Source organism: Phyllostomus discolor, chromosome 13 (assembly GCF_004126475.2).
Source record: "Phyllostomus discolor isolate MPI-MPIP mPhyDis1 chromosome 13, mPhyDis1.pri.v3, whole genome shotgun sequence".
In the NCBI taxonomy this organism is placed as follows: domain Eukaryota; kingdom Metazoa; phylum Chordata; class Mammalia; order Chiroptera; family Phyllostomidae; genus Phyllostomus; species Phyllostomus discolor.
Genome location: NC_040915.2, coordinates 75,612,169 through 75,630,408, shown reverse-complemented (window position 1 = coordinate 75,630,408; position 18,240 = coordinate 75,612,169). Strand labels below are relative to the sequence as shown.

The 18,240-nt window shown below is 51.0% G+C and overlaps 1 protein-coding gene across 2 annotated transcripts in view; it reads left to right on the top strand.

Moving 5' to 3' along the window:
- The window catches only part of SORL1 (sortilin related receptor 1), a 157,053-nt gene that overhangs the window by 103,170 nt on the left and 35,643 nt on the right, over positions 1–18,240 (top strand). For both annotated transcript variants that reach the window (XM_028527464.2, XM_036013859.1), the window contains exons 24-31: positions 1,404–1,526; positions 1,957–2,076; positions 4,964–5,089; positions 10,218–10,325; positions 11,206–11,337; positions 12,355–12,486; positions 12,966–13,100; positions 13,864–14,019. In XM_028527464.2, the coding sequence (XP_028383265.1) occupies positions 1,404–1,526; positions 1,957–2,076; positions 4,964–5,089; positions 10,218–10,325; positions 11,206–11,337; positions 12,355–12,486; positions 12,966–13,100; positions 13,864–14,019 (1,032 nt within the window). The remainder of the gene's footprint in view (positions 1–1,403; positions 1,527–1,956; positions 2,077–4,963; positions 5,090–10,217; positions 10,326–11,205; positions 11,338–12,354; positions 12,487–12,965; positions 13,101–13,863; positions 14,020–18,240) is intronic.

Here is an 18,240-nt window from a genome sequence, read left to right as displayed (position 1 = left end):
AGATGTGGCCGAGGTGAGGAGGTTGGGGGACTGCAGGGGTTAAACTGGAGCCTGGGGACCCTGGGGACAGAGAGTGTGATGCTTCTTGGTCCTGTGTCTCCCCTCTGAGGAGGCAGAATGGGGCTTCCCTGTCCTGTGGGGCACGGGACAGGGACGGTGCTGGGGGTCACTGCTGTTTGGAAGGTTAAATGAGGCGCCCTGTCTGCTGCCTGCTGGCGAAGATGGGGGCCTGCAGCAGAGGGAGGCGAGGGCTGTGTTGTGAGCAGATCTCCTTCTTCAACAGCTGCCTGTGTTGGGTTGTCCTGAGGTGCTTGGGGTTTTGATGTGAATCCTCTGCAGTCTGGTCATTTTGCACTTATCTCCTGCCTCCCACCACGAGCTCAATGACAGAGAAGAAATGGAGCACAAGTTGTGCTGCCGAGGACATGTGAGCACAGTGCTGCCCAGGCTTTCAGCCCCGGCACCCCCACCCAGCTCAGGGTCTGGCTGTCTCTCAGTGCCTGCCGCACCTGCTGCTCCAGAGAGTGGTCTTCCTTCCCAGAACCCTTCTCACAGGTTCCTTCTCCTGGTTCTAAGGGCTGGGCCCCGGCCGGGGCCCAGGCGGCTTCTGTAGAAGAGGGAGGATATCTCACTCTGTGTTCAGTCTGTTTGGGCTCATTACATTTACATCCCATTTAACGGACTCTGGTCCCAAACTTGCTTTCTTATTTACCTTCATAATAATGCCATGTGGTAGGTATTATCTTCATGTAACAGAAGAGGGAACAGGGCCTGGAATTGTTCGTGAGCTGTGGGTGCTGGAATTGAGATGTGTGTCGAGTCTTTCTGCTGTCACTGTGTGCATTTGGCCGCGTCGCCTTTTTTGCCCTTTCATGTGGAGGCTCCAGGAGGGCAAAGTGAATTGCTTGAGGAAGAGGCAGAGCTGGGGTTTGAAACACAGCCTTGATGGACTTCAGAGGCCATGTTCTGCTGCAAGAAACCTGCCTGCATACCACCTCTGACCTCTGCCATCTGGTGGAGCAAGCAACTTCATGTGGGAAACTGGCCTTCCTAAAGGCGGTCCTCCACATAAGGGTGTGTCTGCCACCTCAGGAAGACACCTCCCCCTGAGGGCAGCTTAGGAGGTAGTGCAGCCTGTTACTCTCTCCCCAGCCAGACACCAGCTTCCACTTTCCTTAGTCCTGTTCCAATCATAAGCTGCCCATGGGAAGACAGGCTCTCACCTCCCTTAGTTGTAAATGTCAGGCCCTCCTGCCGTGTCTGTTTCATAAGCCTAGGTTTTGTTTCTGCTGCTACAATTTAACTCTGCTTCCTTCTTGTGCTGAATTGATTTTCCAGTGGGAAGTTGGTGTTCAGGGGACTAATTGCACCTGGTGAATGTGTCCTCTCTCTCTCCATGTCAGCCACTACCATCTGTGACCTGGATACACAGTTCCGCTGCCGGGAGTCTGGGACCTGTATCCCTCTCTCCTACAAGTGCGACCTTGAAGATGACTGTGGAGACAATAGTGATGAAAGTCACTGTGGTAAGGGACCCGCCTCCCCAAGCCGAGCTTCTGATTGACCAGGGCTCAGACTGTCTGTGGCTCCTTCTCTGAAACCACAGGCTCTGTCTCTAGAAGCCTGCTGTTCCTTGCGAATACTCTTTGGGCAGCTAGAGCTTGCTTCCCAACCTCTTTTTCATTGTAGCCAGCATAGAAAAGGACCCTACTTGTAAAGTGCGCTGAGATCAATGGGCAAGGTTTCCCTTCCCTAGTGGCAGCCAGTGGCGAGCATGGCTGGAAGCCATCCTCAGTGACCTCCCCTTCCTGGTTCAGGTCTCCATCAACTCCCGCGCTGAGCAGTCAACGTGAAGGGTTTGTGGTGCATCCATAACCCTCAGGAGCTCGAGCACTAGAGGGAGAAGTCTGGGCGGCGAAGGTTGTCCTCATACTCCTGCCTGTGTTCTCCCTGCAGAAGCGCACCAGTGCCGCAGCGACGAGTACAGCTGCAGCTCCGGGCTGTGTGTCCGCTCTTCCTGGGTGTGTGACGGGGACAACGACTGCAGGGACTGGTCTGACGAAGCCAACTGCACGGGTCAGTGTTCCCGGGCTGTCTGCTGAGCACACATCTGTATGGGGCTGGTGGGCCCTTGCTGGTGGCAGAGTCCAGGCCCCAAGAAATGGGCCTCGGGGCTCAGGCAGTGCTGTGCTGCTCGGAGAGTTGCCCTGCGGTGAGTGGGTGACAAAGGGCACACCTGCGTCCTGCCCCGTCACAGGGAAGTTGAACTGGACAGTGTCCTGAGTGATGGACATGCAGCTGATTGTCATAGTTCAGCTGCTTATTGCTTCCGGACCAATAAGAAACGGCCTGCAGACGGGCTCCTTGTCTGCGGACAATGTGTTGAGTGCCACTCGACGACCTCGGGTATTGGAGCGGAGGCTCAGGGGTTCCCCAGACAGGGAAAACTGAAGCTGTGCTTGGGTCTCTGTGGGGTAGCATTCCACTAAAAAGAAACTTGGAAACAACATGGGAGTGTCAGGGGAAGGCTTGACCGTGGACCGGTGCAGTGAGGCTCCGGCTCTCCTGTGGGGCGACAGGCTCCGCATGCTGGTCGCACAGTGTTTTATGACTGATTGACTGGGTCTCACATCCATTATGGGGGCAGAGCCCGGGACTGGGGAACTTGTGGAGAACTACAGTAAATTTCACTGCCTAATGCGTGAAATTTCTCTGCAACCTGCTCTGGAAATTGCCACTCAGTTCTGCTTTAACCCCCTCCAGGGAAGGAGATATGGGGTCTTTGTTTAGCCACCTCGTGGTGAGGGCAGGTCTGCTTTCCTGCCAGACCACTTGCTTTGTTTTACAGTTCACTGTTCTTTCAGCTACAAGGCACATTTATTTTACCAGCAATGCAACTTTTGAAAATGGATTCCTTCACTTTCACTTATGGTGTGCCCACAGTGTTGTTTTGCACCGCTCTCGGGGGTGCAGGTGAGATAGTCTTGTGCTGCACCGAAGGTGCTCCAGCATTCCCGCGCCCACCTGGGCCTGCGCCGCAGACTCTGGGCCTGTGCTGCCCTTGTGTCCTGTGGCTGTTTTCTGACCACCAACTCGTGCTGCTTAATCTTCGCGTCTCTCATCCAGTCCCCAACCCCTGCCCCTCTGGGGGCCGTCACTCTGACCTCTGGATCCATGAGTCTCTATTCTATTTTTTAATTTTGCTTTTTAGATTCTAAATATAAGTGAAATCATATGATGTTTCTCTTTCTCAGACTGACTTATTTTACTTAGCATAATACTCTCTCCATTTAAATTCATCTGTGCTACCACATTTTTTATTACTGAGTAATATTTCACTTTATTTTTATATGTAAATATCACAGCTTTTAAAAAAGATTTTATTTATTTTTAGAGAGGGAAAGGGAGGGAGAATGAGAGGGAGAGAAACATCAGTGTGTGGTTGTCTTTCGCACATACCCTGCTGGGGACCTGGCCTGCAACCCAGGCATGTGCCCTGACTGGGATTTGACCAGTGACCCTTTCGTTTGTAGGCGAGCACTCAATCCACTGGGCCACACCAGCCAGGGCAGAGATGAGTGTGTTTGCAGAAGAGCTTTTGTGGGGTCTGAGTGCTGAAGTCTGTGGAACACTGGGGCCTTCTGTAGACAGGTCTGCGTGCTGTTGGTGTGGCCATGGGCTTCAGAGAACTGTGCAGGCCATGGCCAGCTGGCTGCCACTTGTTGTTCAGGGGCTTCAAGACTCGGGTTCTTTGTATTCCCACCTGCTGCAAAAATAGCCTCAAATTCAGTAGGAATTGTAGAGGGTAGTGGAAACCAGTTTTCCCAACCCTTAAGCTGCTCGTGGCGAGCCATCTCGACTGAATGCGTGGCTGCAGCTTGCACCCCAGCGCTGGCTTGTTTTGCTGCCTCCTGCTGAGCAGTTGTCCAGTCCAGGCGGTGAAGCCAACAGTGAGCCCCTCTTTCTCAGTTGTCACTCTGTGCCCCCCGAATAATGCGGTCCTGGCTTTCATTTGGTTGTGGACACAAACAGCTCTTGTTTCAGGGGAGGAAGGAGAACCTGACGGAGAAGGTGCTTAGTAGTGTTTGTCGGCTTTGAAGCAGCTATTATGCATCTGACCAAGTGTTTGACCAAGGCCTTAAGAAGGTTCTGAATGATTTCTAGGCGGCCTCAGCCTGGGTTTGCAGTAAGGCTGTTCATGTGTGGCAGTGGCTCTGTGTTTTGCTGCTGCTGTTTCTTCAGTGATCACAGTGGGCATCATGTGGTGCGGTTGCTGGTAGATGGTGCTGTCTGTAGGCCATTCTAGCTTCTGGGGCTTGCTTTGTGATTTTGGACACCTATTTAATGCTGTTTGGATGTGAGGTTTTCCACATTTGAAATTGGATAGTTTAATTAGAATTGTAAAACCATGGCCTTTCGGAGCTTGCAGGGGATCTTAGACGTTGGTGTGTCGATGAGGCCCGTAGACAGTGTCTGGACCAGGTCTACAGCCCAGTCTCCTGAGCACCTGCTGTTGCCTCCCCCTGGCTGCAGAATCTGGGGCAGGAGATGATGTCTGTGAGGAGGCGTGGTAGCACAGGTGAGCAGAAGCCTTGCAGACTTTGGACTTGGACAGCTCTTGTTACATAACTACCTTTGTGAATGTGGACAAGTTGCCTGGTCTCTCTAAGCCTGTTTTTCATATACAGAAGAGGAATGATTCTTACCTTTGTTGTGGAAAGTGAATGACTTTGTAACACATACATCTCTGCCTGTGCACCCTTTGTGAACCCCTTGGCCCCTGGCCTCACCCCGTCTGGAGGGGTGGCTCCAGGTGCCTGCGTTCTGGCAAGGACAAATGCAGAAGCTTCAGTGCCCACCATGTCCCCTAGCACAGCCCTCCCACTGGGGCAGCAGCTCCTTAATGGTTGAGTGGGAGCGAGGAGGGGCAGCACTGATGGCTTCTCTGCTCTTCTGTGGGCAGCCATTTACCACACCTGTGAGGCTTCCAACTTCCAGTGCCACAACGGGCACTGCATCCCCCAGCGGTGGGCCTGTGACGGGGATGTGGACTGTCAGGACGGCTCTGACGAGGATCCGACCAGCTGCGGTAAGTGTGGGTGCTTCGGCCCCAGCTGGAGCCACCCTCGTTTGTGCGTGCTGCTGGGGGGTGGCTGCCAGGAGACGATTGTGTCCGCCTGCCCGTGCGGCCCCCACAGCCCCATTCTCTGCCCCCATCCTCGTTCTCTGCCCGCCTAGCCCTGCGTAGCTCTGTGGGGTCCCACGGGACACGTGCAGGCTCCGTTCCCAGGCAGGCAGTCTGCCTCACTGCTTTTCCAGGACAGTTGTGCAGAAAACAAATAGAGACCAGCTAATGCACCCAGGGTACCAAAGACAGCCCTGTTGCCGGTATTCTGCCAGCAGCTCCCGTGCACACAGCAGGCTTTGTGACCAAGGGTTCCTGGTCGTGGTCCTTATAGAAAACAGCCTACCCACCCAGAAGTTGAACCTTTTCAGCATAATTGATTTAAAAATGAATTCTGAGGTAGGCACTCACCTTCACAATAGAAGTTAACCACAAATAGCTGCCACAAAAACACAATATGTGAAATGCTTTTTTACACCAAATATTTATAAGGTTTCCTGTCCTTACCTTCTTGCTCTGTGTGTGTAGCAACAACCCCATGTTTCTCCTCCACTCTCAATGCATGTAGAACACTTCTGGCACTTTTGGGCCACCAAATGTGTGTTTTACAACACCAGGCAGTTCTGCAACATCAGTAGGGCACCCCTAGTGTAGTTACAGAGGTCTGTGCCACTGTTTTCCTGGAGACAGCATCAGCTCTTACAGGTCAGGGCTGAGTCCCGCAAGGCTCTCCCCTTCCCTGCCTTGGGCCCTAACCCCAGTCTGAGTGCGCCAGCATCTCGGACGGACCAGCTGTAAACCTGGGCTCCCACATGCCCTCCCGGGGTTGGATCATTTGCTAAAATGGCTCGCAGACCTCAGAGGAACAGTTAGGTTTTCCTGCTTATTGTAAGAAGCTATGATAAGGGACAGAGATGAACACCCAGGTGGAAGAGGTGCAGAGGGCAGGCCTGGGGAAGGCACGTGGAGCTGCCGAGCCGTGTCTGGGCACCACCCTCCGGCACCTCCATGGGATCTGCAACCTGGAGGCTCTCTGATGCCTGTGCTGCTGGGGTTTTTAGTCTTCATCACATAGGCGTGACTGATTATTCACTCAGTCTCCATCCCTCTCTCCTTCCTGGGAGTTGCCAGGGCTTGAAGAGCCCGTGCTGGTCACCAGAGACAGAGACCAGTGTGTGTGTTTCCTGTTTTGCCCCACAGGGTCCAGGTTTCCATGGAACTACAGTTGCTATCTCCGTGTTGTCACACACCATGGTCTTTTCCTGTCACATTGTTAACCAGGATTGTTCCCTCTCTCCGTGTTTTTCTGCCGTTAGCACTTTCCTGGCAGAAGCATATTCACTTTATGTGACTGAGTCTTAGGTCACCTCATTACGCCCTGGGTGGGCATGCTGGTGGCTTTCATTGACACTGTTAGTACACAGTAAAACTCTTTGTGTCCTTGGAAACTAAAGCCCATTTTTCCTCTGAGATATAGTCATCCCTTGGTGTTGCTGGGGGTTGGTTCCAGGAAACTGTGTGGGAGCCACAACCTGTGATGCCCCAGGGCCCTAGCTGTCCCAATAGCTGTGTGCTCTGCGGCCCCACACTCCTGCCCCTGTGGTTTTCTGTCAGAGGTTGGCAGAGTCAGCTGGTGGAGGACCCGCAGACACAGAGGACCTACGCCTTCCTGGGGCACGTTCTTTAAGATACAACTGCAGGGGTGTAGGTTCTGATTCTCATTAAGTGTTTCTGAATTTTATTTCTAAGTGATTATATTAAAAAACATCTCCATGGTTGTATATTGTATGTTTCCCCAAGTCTCCCTTGGTATTACATTTTATCTTTTTAATTTCTTTCACAAGTTTAATGAGTAGGCGTTATCTCATGTGATTTTGACTTTATACTTTTAAAGGCTTTCTTAACACTTGCCACCTTTGCCTGTTGCTTGCTAAGCACTCTGGGCAGACTGCGCCAGCCTGGCCACTAGTCCCTGACTAACTGCTGCTGGTTTACATGAAGGTTTCCAGCTGGTCACAATGGCCCTGTAGGGAGCTAGAGGTCTGGAGGCTCGGACTTCCCCACTGGAAATAGGGTTGGGGGGCAGGCAAGAAATGAGTACAATGCTGAGGACCTTGGCTGAGTTCAGGCGGGGGCTGGACCCCAGGGCTACACCAGCCTGTGGGTTTGGGCGACCCCCTCCACGTCACTTGGTGCCCAGTCGCTCTCCAGGCATCGCACACAGAGTACAGAAAACAGGCAGTTTTCAGCCCTGTACTTGATCCCAAAGCTAAAAACTCTTTTTATACTTAGTGACATTTTCTTCCAACTGTGGTGCTCATTTGCCATTTCTGTTTGATGTCTTTCAAATACATTCTTAGGACTGATCATTTTTTATAGGTTTAAAACCCATTTCCTTGCCTTACCTGGCCTTCTGGACGGTCCACGTGGACTGTGCCTGCAGCAGCCATGTTGGCCTGCTGGACTGGCCATGCTGCCTCTGGTCGGGCAGTGGCTGTCTGCTGAGGAGAAAGGGTGACCCAGTGGCAAGAATTCATTGCTAGATGAGAAACCTGTTTCTTGGACTTCCAGCAAGATGGAGGAATAGGTGGACGCACCGTAGTACCTCCTCGCACAACCAAGATTAGAACAACAATAATTTACAGACAGAATAACACCCAGAACTGACGGAGGATTTATCTGAATGGAAGTTGGACAGCCAAGAAGTTGAAGTAGACCCATACATCCAGACTGGTAGGAGAAGATGAGCCAGGTGGGCGCGGGGCTGGCACAGGTCGGCGGCGCTTGGAGGTCGGGAAAAATGTGGCGTGAAATTGGCGCGACAGCCATCCGGGGCACAAGAATGCAGCGGTGATCCCTGAGTACGCAAGCTGCGGCTGGCAGACCCAGTGAGGCAGCGATTGTGGACCAGGGCAGAGCTCGAAGCCCAGGATCCCAGAGAAGGGTCTGAGCCCAGGAGAACGGAACTACCACCATTGTTCCCTCCCATCCCTGCTCCTGCCCCTGCCCCCACATATAACGTCACAATCTAGTGACCGGGGTGCCCAGCCCCGGTGAACACCTAAGGCTCCGCCCCCCACCGTAACAAGGGCAACCAGACCGGAAAAAAAAAAAAAGGAGAGACAGGGAAAGATATGTTTCCAACAGAACAGATCAGTCCCCCAGGACTCATACTTTTGAGCGACCAAGAAATAGCCAATCTATCAGATGCACAGTTCAAAACACTGGTGATCAGAAAGCTCATGGAATTGGTTGATTTTGGGTGCACACTAGATGAAAGGATGCAGGTTACCATAAAAAAGATGCAGGAAGATATACAGAGGAGAGCCAATAATGAAAGGAAGGATTCTGAGTCTCAAAACAATACAGTGGACCAGAAGGAAGATAGAATCAACCAAGCAGGAAAGCATGATGAAATAAGAATTCAAAAAAACGAGGAAAAGCTTAAGAGCATCCAGGACACCTTTAAACATTCCAACATCCGAATTATAGGGGTACCAGAAGGGGAAGGGGAAAAGCAACAAATTGAGCACATATTTGAACAAATAATAAAGGAGAACTTCCCCAGTCTGGCAAAGGGAACAGTCTTCCAAGAAATCCAAGAAGCTCAGAGAGCCCCAAAGAAGTTGGACCCAAGAAGAAACACACCAAGACACATCATAATTACATTAGCCAAGGTAAAAACGAAGGAGAGAATCCTAGAAGCAGCAAGAGATAAGGGGACAGTCACCTACAAAGGAGTTCCCATCAGACTGTCAGCTGATTTCTCAAAAGAGACCTTACAGGCAAGAAGGGGCTGGAAAGAAATATTCCAAGTCATGAAAGACAAGGACCTACATCCCAGATTGCTCTATCCAGCAAAGCTCTCATTTAGAATGGAAGGGCAGACAAAGTGCTTTTCAGATAAGGTCAAGTTAAAGGAGTTCAGCATCACCAAGCCCTTATTTTATGAAATGCTAAAGGGACTTATCTAAGAAAAGAAGATAAAGGAAAGACATGTATAGTAAAAGGACAGCAAACTCACAATTATTAACAACCACGCCTAAAGCAAAACCAAAAGAAACTAAGTAAACAACTAGAACAGGAACAGAACCACAGAAATGGAGGGCACATGGAGGGTTAGCAGCAGGGGGGTGGGAGGAGGAGAGAGGGGGAAAAGGTATAGAGAATAAGTAGCATAGATTATAGGTTGAAAATAGACAGGGGGAGGGCAATAATAGTACGGGAAATGTAGAAGCTAAAGAACTCATAAGTATGACACATGGACATGAACTAAAGGGGGGGAATGTGGGTGGGAGAGGGGGTACAGGGTGGAGGGGAGAGAAGGGGGGAAATGGGACAACTGTAATAGCATAATGAATAAAATATATTAAAAAAAAAGAAGGAAACCTGTTTCTTAACATTTCTGGGACAAACTTTTTCCAAAAGGGCTTTGGCTTAGAATTCCTAAAGAATCAAGATGGTGAATTATTTAAGAGAGCTTTAAAAGCCAGTGTTTATCATCAGGATTTGTCTTTTTTTCCCATTCACTGAAGCTTTGTTTTTACTTTTTAAAAAATATATATACTCGATTTTTTTAGTGGGTAACATAATATATTCACATGGTTCAAAATGGAAAAAATACTAAAAGTTACATAGTAAGTGCTCCCTGCCTGTCTGCCCAGTGCCCACCCTGCCTTTGTGGGAAACCGTGACTGCACCCTTTATCTGTCAGGTCAGACGTGCTGTGTGCTCTTGTTCGGTTTCGCAGGAGCACCCAGGACACTTTTTTACACAGTGTTTCTTCAGTCTCTGTCACAGTGCAGTACCCCGTGTGTAACAGTTTATGACAGGGTCCCCCACTGATGGACATGCAGGTGGTTTTCAGTCTCTCTCAGTGTCGGGGCAAAGAACCATATGCACAAGTTCTTTCTCCCCCATGTAGGCAGATTGCATCTCTGCAGGCAGCACTGCTAGGTCCCACACTACACACTTGCCGTGTGCTGGCCGTTGCAAATGGCCCTCCTTCCAGGGTGCACCCCCCCAGCACCAACCGCGTGGGGCGCCTGCTTCTTTCCTTGGGCTGCCCGTCCACGGTCATGTTCCCTTTCAGAGAAGAAGTGCAATGGGTTCCGCTGCCCTAACGGCACCTGCATCCCCTCCAGCAAGCACTGCGACGGCCTTCGGGACTGCTCAGATGGCTCTGACGAGCAGTGGTGTGGTGAGTCCCGCCCCCGCCCCCAGGACTCCCCATGGGGATGGCACCAACTATATGGCACCGCTAGAGAGGATGGCTCCTCTCCAGTGCTCCTCTCGAGTGCTCCTGCTCGCATTTCACTTTTCAGTGAGCTGGCCTGTGTCTGGGAGGAACAGAGCCCGGAGCACATGCCTTCCTTTCAAGGAGTTGTCTCACGCCCCAGTGGAGGGGGGCAAATCCCAAGTGGGCGGTGGGCAGAGCTGGCTGGAGACCCAGAGGACTGGTGCCTCGGCCATGCCCTGCCCCCCATCCCTTGGCCTTGTCTCCGTGCGGGCATCTCTGTGTCTTGTCTTAACCAGAGCACGGGTCCTGTTGGGTCCTTTTAACACCACTCACCTCCTTCAACTGCCTGCATTTCGTTCACCCTCTGTCGCCTCTGCAAGGCCCTGTGTATAGTCACCCAGGGGACTGGGGCTTCAGCGTCCGAGCTGCAAGCTGCGGGAGGCTGCAAAAAGATCGCATCCGTGACACTGCTCCTTTGCGAAGGTCCCCACCCCCCACCACCCCATGTCAGAGAGCTTGTCATGTGGACAGTGGTTCAGAGCTCGGGTTTTCCTGGCGGAGGGCTGTAAGTTCCAGCCTCTGCTTCACACTCCTCCCTGTGTGCTCCTGGCCAAGCCCTGTGTGCTGCTGTCTCGTTTCGTTTCTCCTGTGAGAGCAGGACAGTGACATCTCTCTTTGAGTTGTCCTGAGAGTTCAGTGATGGGCTTTTGTGTCGAGTGTTTCCAGTCAGGGCTTGGCACGAAGCAAGTGCTCAGGAACGGGTGGCTGCTCCTGCTCCCTGCATGCGCCGGGGCATGTCAGTCCCAAGTGCTCAGGGTCTTCTCCCCCGACCCCCTTTCAGAGCCCCTGTGCACACGCTTCATGGACTTCGTGTGTAAGAACCGCCAGCAGTGCCTGTTCCAGTCCATGGTGTGTGACGGCATTGTGCAGTGCCGGGATGGCTCGGACGAGGACACGGCATTCGCAGGATGCTGTGAGTGGGGTGGGCGGGGAGGTGACACCTCTGGTTCACAGGTCTCAGGTGCATGTCCGATCTTGCATTTGCAAGGCAGGTTTATGTTTCTTGCTTCAGAGGTCATGCTTGTTAGTTGCTGACATGTCTACAGAGGAGACAGAGAAGGACCCAGGCCCTGGCTCAGGTGTCTCCTTGTCTGACAGACCTCCCTGCCCCCATCACTCTGGTCAGGCCGCTGCCTCGCTCTGGTGGTCTTCACCCACACCTGGCAGCCTGGGTAGTAACTCATCTTCCTGCCTGTTGCCCCTTATGGAGCGTGTGCCCTTTTCTCTGCGGTGGCCCCAGTCCTGAAACTGCCCTGTGTGGAGCAGCCTATGCTTGGACTTGTCTGCTTCGGCCACTGTAGCATGAAGGCCCACGGAGGGGGAGGCCTGAACAACAGAAACACCTTTCCTCACAGTTTGGGGCTGGGGTTCCAAGGTCCAAGCATTGGCAGGTTTGCTCTCTTCTGGGGCCTGTCTCCTTGACTTGCCATGACCGTCTTCGTCTTCTCCCTGTGTCCTGGGCCTGTCTGTGTCCTAGTGCCCCCATCTCACAAGGACACCAGCCACTGGGGTTAGGCTTCACCGTGATGACCTCACTGTGACCTCATCACCCTTTCAAAGACCTTGTCTTCAGATGCAGCCACATTCTGAGATCCTGGGGGTTAGGCCTGCAGTAGAATGACTTTTGCTTCCAAGGAATTCTACCACGAGACCAGGGCCATCCAGCCTTTGGGAGTCTCTGGGCCACACTGGAAGAAGAGTTGTCTTGAGCCACACGTTAAATACAGTACACACGTAATCCACAAAAGTCTTACAATGTTTTAAGTAAATTTATGATTTTGTGTTGGGCCGCGTTCACAGCCACTCGTCCGCTAGGCTGTCCCTGGGTGGAGGAGCTCTACTCTTCCCTCTGGTTTCTGAGCAGCTTCACTATGTGGAGCTCTTCAGCGTGGCAGGAGCCAGGGTTTCATGGGGGTCTGTTTCTTGTCAGCCCAAGACTCTGAGTTTCACAAGGTCTGCGACGAGTTCAGTTTCCAGTGTCAGAATGGGGTGTGCGTCAGCCTGGTCTGGAAGTGCGATGGGACGGACGACTGCGGCGACGGCTCTGACGAGGCCCGCTGCGGTGAGTGTGCAGCTCTGGCCCTCACTGCTCCCTGCCCTGGCACGGCGGCTCCGCCTGCCCTGCTCCCTCAGCGTATCCTGCCAATTTTCCTTCCCCAGTTGGGAAGGTCACATTCTGTAGAAGGACCATGGGTAAGGATTTAACGGTAATTGTTTCAAAGTGAGCTTCCCCCTCCTCTCCCAAAAGTTTTAGATGCCACAGTGTAATAGCATCATTGTCACCATTGGGTTGTCATCAGTAGTTAGGTTGTCCCTTTGGTCAAGTGTCAAAAGCTCAGGTATCAAGTCTGGGTCTGGGTAGATGGGCTTTGGATGAGTGTGTGGACGAATTCTTGGTCACTCCCTGGATCTCCTCTGGGGCCATCAGGTGGGGACCTGCAGGCTGTCCTGGGTTGGGGGTGTAAGGGGCTGCATGCATACGAGAGCTTCACATTCATACTGGTGCAGGGCAGGTGACTGACAGTGCGTTCAATCCCCCAGAAAACCCCACAGAAGCCCCAAACTGCTCCCGCTACTTCCAGTTCCAGTGTGAGAACGGCCACTGTGTGCCCAGCCAGTGGAAATGCGATGGAGAGAATGACTGTGGGGACTGGTCGGACGAGAAGGGCTGCGGAGGTAGGAGGTCCTGGAGCCTGCCCACACCAAGATGCTTCACAGGCTGACCCCTTCAGTGGCTTTCTTTGGGGCTGGCTTCTCTGAGTTCTGTCCCCCTCCTATTTGGAAAATTCACACAGCAGGCTTCTTCTATCCTAGGACTGTGTGTTTCGTGGTCTGCAGGGCACAGCAGGGGCCCTAGGCCTGGCTGCTGCACATGTGGCTTGCAGAGCAGTGGCCCCTACTGGTCCCTAGGGCTTGTTAGGGACTCAGACTCCGAGTTCTCCCCAGCCTGTGTGCTGAGTTGGAGGCCGCACTGCAGCGAGATGCGAGGTGACACCAGTGCCCTGACCCAGAGGAGCAGTGCAGATGTGGGACTCGTGCCTGTGACTCTCGTTTTTGTTTCCTCCCTCCTGAACCAGGCCTGGGCGTGGGGAGGGTCAGTTGAATTAACCAGGACAGAAGGAAGCTGCATACTCCCCATCCCCCTCCCTGTGCATTCTGGGTCACCTTCCTTCCATCAGCCTGCAAAAACAATCTCACCTGAATATTATTAATCCAACTCAAATACATTAAGTCAGGTGAATCGGCTCCAAAAAGGAAAAAGCACTGCTGGTTCTGACAGCCTGCTGTGAGGGACCTGTGGATGAGCTGCACTTCATGCTGTGCCAGCACTGGGGCGGCACCACTGAGACTGGGGCCTCCATGCCAGTTTGGGGGCCCATTTTGGTCTGAGATCAAGCTTCTTGTAACCCTTTGGGTTTTTGCTGGGTGTTTTCCTCAGATTTCCATACTCCTCCCTCCCCCACTCTGGGGCCCTCAAGCTGCCCTCCGAATCACTACCGCTGCAGCAGTGGGTCCTGCGTGATCGGCACCTGGGTGTGCGATGGGTACCGGGACTGCGCAGACGGCTCAGATGAGGAAGCCTGCCCCTCGCCTGGTGAGTGCTGGCCTGACTCTTCCACAGGCGGTGCCTGCTGTGTGGAGAGGTCCTTCCAGGTCTGCCCTGGGCACCGCGTGGCCAGGGATGCTGAGTGTGGTGGTCAGCCTGCCTCCCTCCCCATACCAGGAGGCCTCGGGGGAACTAGGGGCTGGGGTGCCTCATCCTTTATTAATACCCTCTGCTCTTCCTGCAGGAAGACATAACCACCCTGCTTGCCCCCCTGGCTGCAGCTGGGGACCTTCACTCTCTTCTCCTCGAGACATCACAATGGGATCTGTGGGGAAGTGTGTGTGTGTGTGTGTGTGTGTGTGTGTGTGTGTGTGTGTGTCTTAGACCCTGGGGCTCAAGTCTCCGGCTTGCTTGTTGGCAGCCCTCCCACTGGAACATGGGTGAGTGCTGCCATCTAGTGGTGGAACACAGAGAGGCAGCTGAGTGTTTCTGCAGGAACCAGATGTCTGGGGGAGTGGGGGGATGCAGGTGACTGGAATGTACTGGAAGACCCTGTGTAGGGCATGCCCTTGACTGAATCCAGAGGTGAGGAGGCTGTGTGCTCTCCTAAACAGGATTCCATTTCAAATTCACTTGTAGTTAGAGAATTGATCATTGTCTTCCATGCTTTTGTTAGTGAACCTCTACGCCAGCCATCTGCATTTTCTCTTTCACAATTATCTCTGTCCCACTGCTGCCCGGTTTTTAAAACTAGGGTTTCCCTGTGTCCTCTGCCTGGGAGCTGGACCCTGACCCCTGAGTCCTATTTTCATGTCCCTGTGCAAACCGACCCTCTTGCCTGCCCTCGTTTCTTACCTCTGCCCAACTGGGCTCCCCATCTGCTCCTGACAGAGTCCTGCTTCTTCTCTGCCTGTATCCATCAGTGGGGTGTCACTTCTCCTGAAACCCCTGTCCTCCTTGGCCATGTGCTTCTCCTTCCCTCTCAGGGCAGACCACCACCCATCACAGCACACAGAAGCATGGGCTTTATCACTACAAGAGACCTAGGTGTGCTGTCAGCATTTCTCAAAGTATGGCACACAGGTTCCCTAGAACCACACACAGGTCCTCTACAACAGAACCACTTCTGGGGCATACCCAGATGGAGCCCAGGAGCTCACCCTCCACCCCCGCCATCTGCAGGTTCACTGAAGTGTGAGGCTCCTATTTCCCGCAAGGAGGGGCTGAGTCTGCCTTTCAGACTCTCCTCCCTGGAGTGTTCATTGAGTCCTTTAAATGATGTGGGTCTCTTTCCCAATCTCATTGAATGTACCTTTGATTCTGAACTATGATCTGCTGTATATGCTTCCTAATAACCCTGCCCATGCATCTTCTCTCTTCCTAACAGTTGTGCTTTGGGAGCATGCAGCACATGGCTTTGAATCCATGACTGTGCCTGCCACAATGATAGGGAAACAGGTGTTCTGTAAATGCTTCTCAAATTAAAATTAATTGTAAACAAAACAAAACAACATCTTTATCTCTGGCTTTCCTCCCAAGGCCCACCTCTCTATCTAGTAACTTGATTATCCTTCTTTGAAAATCATTTTCAGTGGTTGAAATGCTGACAAAGACATTAACAAACTTCAGCAAATTCTTATTTTTTAATAAAAAATGTACGTATACAGCCATATCTTTCTTCAATTAAATTTTTAAATATATTTTATTGAATATGCTATTACAGTTGTCCCATTGTTTTCTCCCCATTATTCCCCTCTGTCCTGCAGCCCTTCTTCCACCAGCATCCCCTGCCTTAGTTCATGCCCACGGGTGGTACATATAAGTTCTTTGGCCTTTCCATTTCCTATATTATTCTTAACCCCCCCTTGTCTATTTGTATCTACCATTTATGCTTCTATTTCCTGTGCCTTTTTCCCCAGCACCCCTGCACCCCCGCCCTGCCCACTGATAACCCTCCATGTGATCTCCATTTCTGTGAATCTGTTCTTGGTCTAGTTGTTTGCTTATTTCATTTTTGCCTTTGGTTTTTTGTTTTTTAGTTTCACTTGTTGATAGTTGTGAGTTTATTTTCATTTTACTGTTCTCATTTTTTATCTTGTTTTTCTTAGATAAGTTCCTTTAACATATCATATAATAAGGGCTGGGTGATGATGAGCTCCTTTAACTTGACCTTGTCTGGGAAGCACTTAATCTGCTCTCCCATTCTAAATGATAATTTTGCTGGATAGAGTCATCTTGGGTGTAGGTCTTTGCTTTTCATGACTTGAAATACTTTCCAGCCCCTTCTTTCCTGCAAGGTTACTTTTGAGAAATCAGCTGATAACCTTATGGAAACTCTTTTGTAGATAACTCTTTCCTTTCCTTTTGCTGCTTTTAAGATTCTTTCCTTCTCTTTAATCATGGGTAATGTAATTATGTGCTTTGGTATGTACTTCCTTGGGTCCAACTTCTTTGAGACTCTCTGAGCTTCCTGGACTTCCCAGACATCTATTTCCTTTGCCAGATTGGGGAAGTTCTCCTTTATTATTTGTTCAAATATGTTTTCCATTTCTTGGTCTTCCTCTTCCCCTTCTGCCACCCCTAGGATTTGGATGTTGGAATGTTTAAAGTTGTCCTGGAGGTTCCTAGACCTCCTCTCCTCATTTTTTTGAATTCTTGTTTCTTCATTCTATTTTGGTAGAATGTTTATTTCTTCATTCTGCTCCAAACTATTGATTTGAATGCTGCTTTCCTTCCTTTCACTGTTGGTTCCTTGTACATTTTCCTTTATTTCATTTTTCATAGCCTTCACTTTTTCATCTATTTTGCAACCATACTCAACCATTTTTGGGAACATCCTGATTACCAGTATTTTGAACTCTGCATCTGATAGGTTGGCTATCTCTTCATCACTTAGTTGTATTTTTCTGGAGCTTTGATCTGTTTTTCATTTGGGCCATTTTTTTTTTTTTGTCTCAATGCACCTGTTATGTAGTAAGGGGTGGAGCCTTAGGTATTGACCAGGGCAGGGCAACCCATGTGGCTATGTTGTGCTGCGCTATATGTAAGAGAGGGGTCTGAGAAGGAACAATGCCACTTGCTTGGCTCTCAGCTGGTTTTCAGTCACTTCCCCCACTACCCATAAGCCAATTGCACCCTTCTGGTGCAGATTTCCAGGTGAGTGTTTTTGTGTATGTTCTAGGACCCTGTGGGTCTCTCCAATGAACTCTCCTGTGAGACTGGGAGTTTCTCCTGCCACCTCAACCCCCACACATTTTTTTAGTCAGAGGTTTAAGGCTTTATTTTCCCATGCTGGAACCCTGGGTTGTGGGTCTGTGTCACTCCTCAGTTGTTCCTCCCAGTTTATTTGCATGAAAATGTGGGGCTGCCCCCTCCCCCAGATGCTGCCTCACCCATCCTGATCCTCCAGCTGCTGCCTTGCCTCAAGTACTCTCTGCCCCTCCTACCAATCTGGATGAATGTTCCTTCTTTAACTCCTTGGTTGTTGGACTTCCATACAGTTCAATTTTCTGGCAGTTCTGATTATGTTTTGTTTTTAAATTTGTTGTTGCCCTTCTTTTGGTTGTGCAAGGAGGCAAAGTGTATCTACTACACCTCCATCTTGGCCAGAAGTCTCTGAATTCTGACTAATCCAATGAATGAGCAGATTCCTATTTCGATATTCCATTCAGCTTTCATAACGATTTCTTCTTTTTAATGCACATCGTTGGTTCAAATTTAGATTGGTGGTATCTCTGGCTCTGGCATGTCACTTCTTCAGTGTAAAAGTTTCCTTTCTGGTATTGCTGGCCCATGTCTCTCCCATTTTGTCTTCTAAGAAGCCACACCTCGATGCAGTACTGTGTCCTCCCTGTCCTGCAGCCTTCTAGGGGCTCCCTCATTGTCCAAGGATGAGTGCCATAGTTTGCTTTGACCTCCATTTTTAGCCTTATTCTTTGCCACTCTTCTCCGTGTGCCTGTTTTGAGCAGATGTTCAGTTAAAACTATGGACTACATAGAATACCTGAAAGTTTAATAACTACTCTTCTGTTTGTGTATCAGCTCAGGTTATTTTGCACCATTTGCTAATGCTTTCTCCCATCAGTAGCTTCTCAGAATTCGGTTCTGCAAAGTTACCATGTCCAAGAATCCCTCAGCTCCAGTGCTTCTGGCCACAGTCTCTGTCTACACAGCAGGGCCTCTCTGCTGACTATTCTCTGGGCCTGGAGTGAGTCCTGCGTCAGGGCACCACTGCCCTCCTCAGGTTGCTCTTTGCCTTTTTTCTGAGTT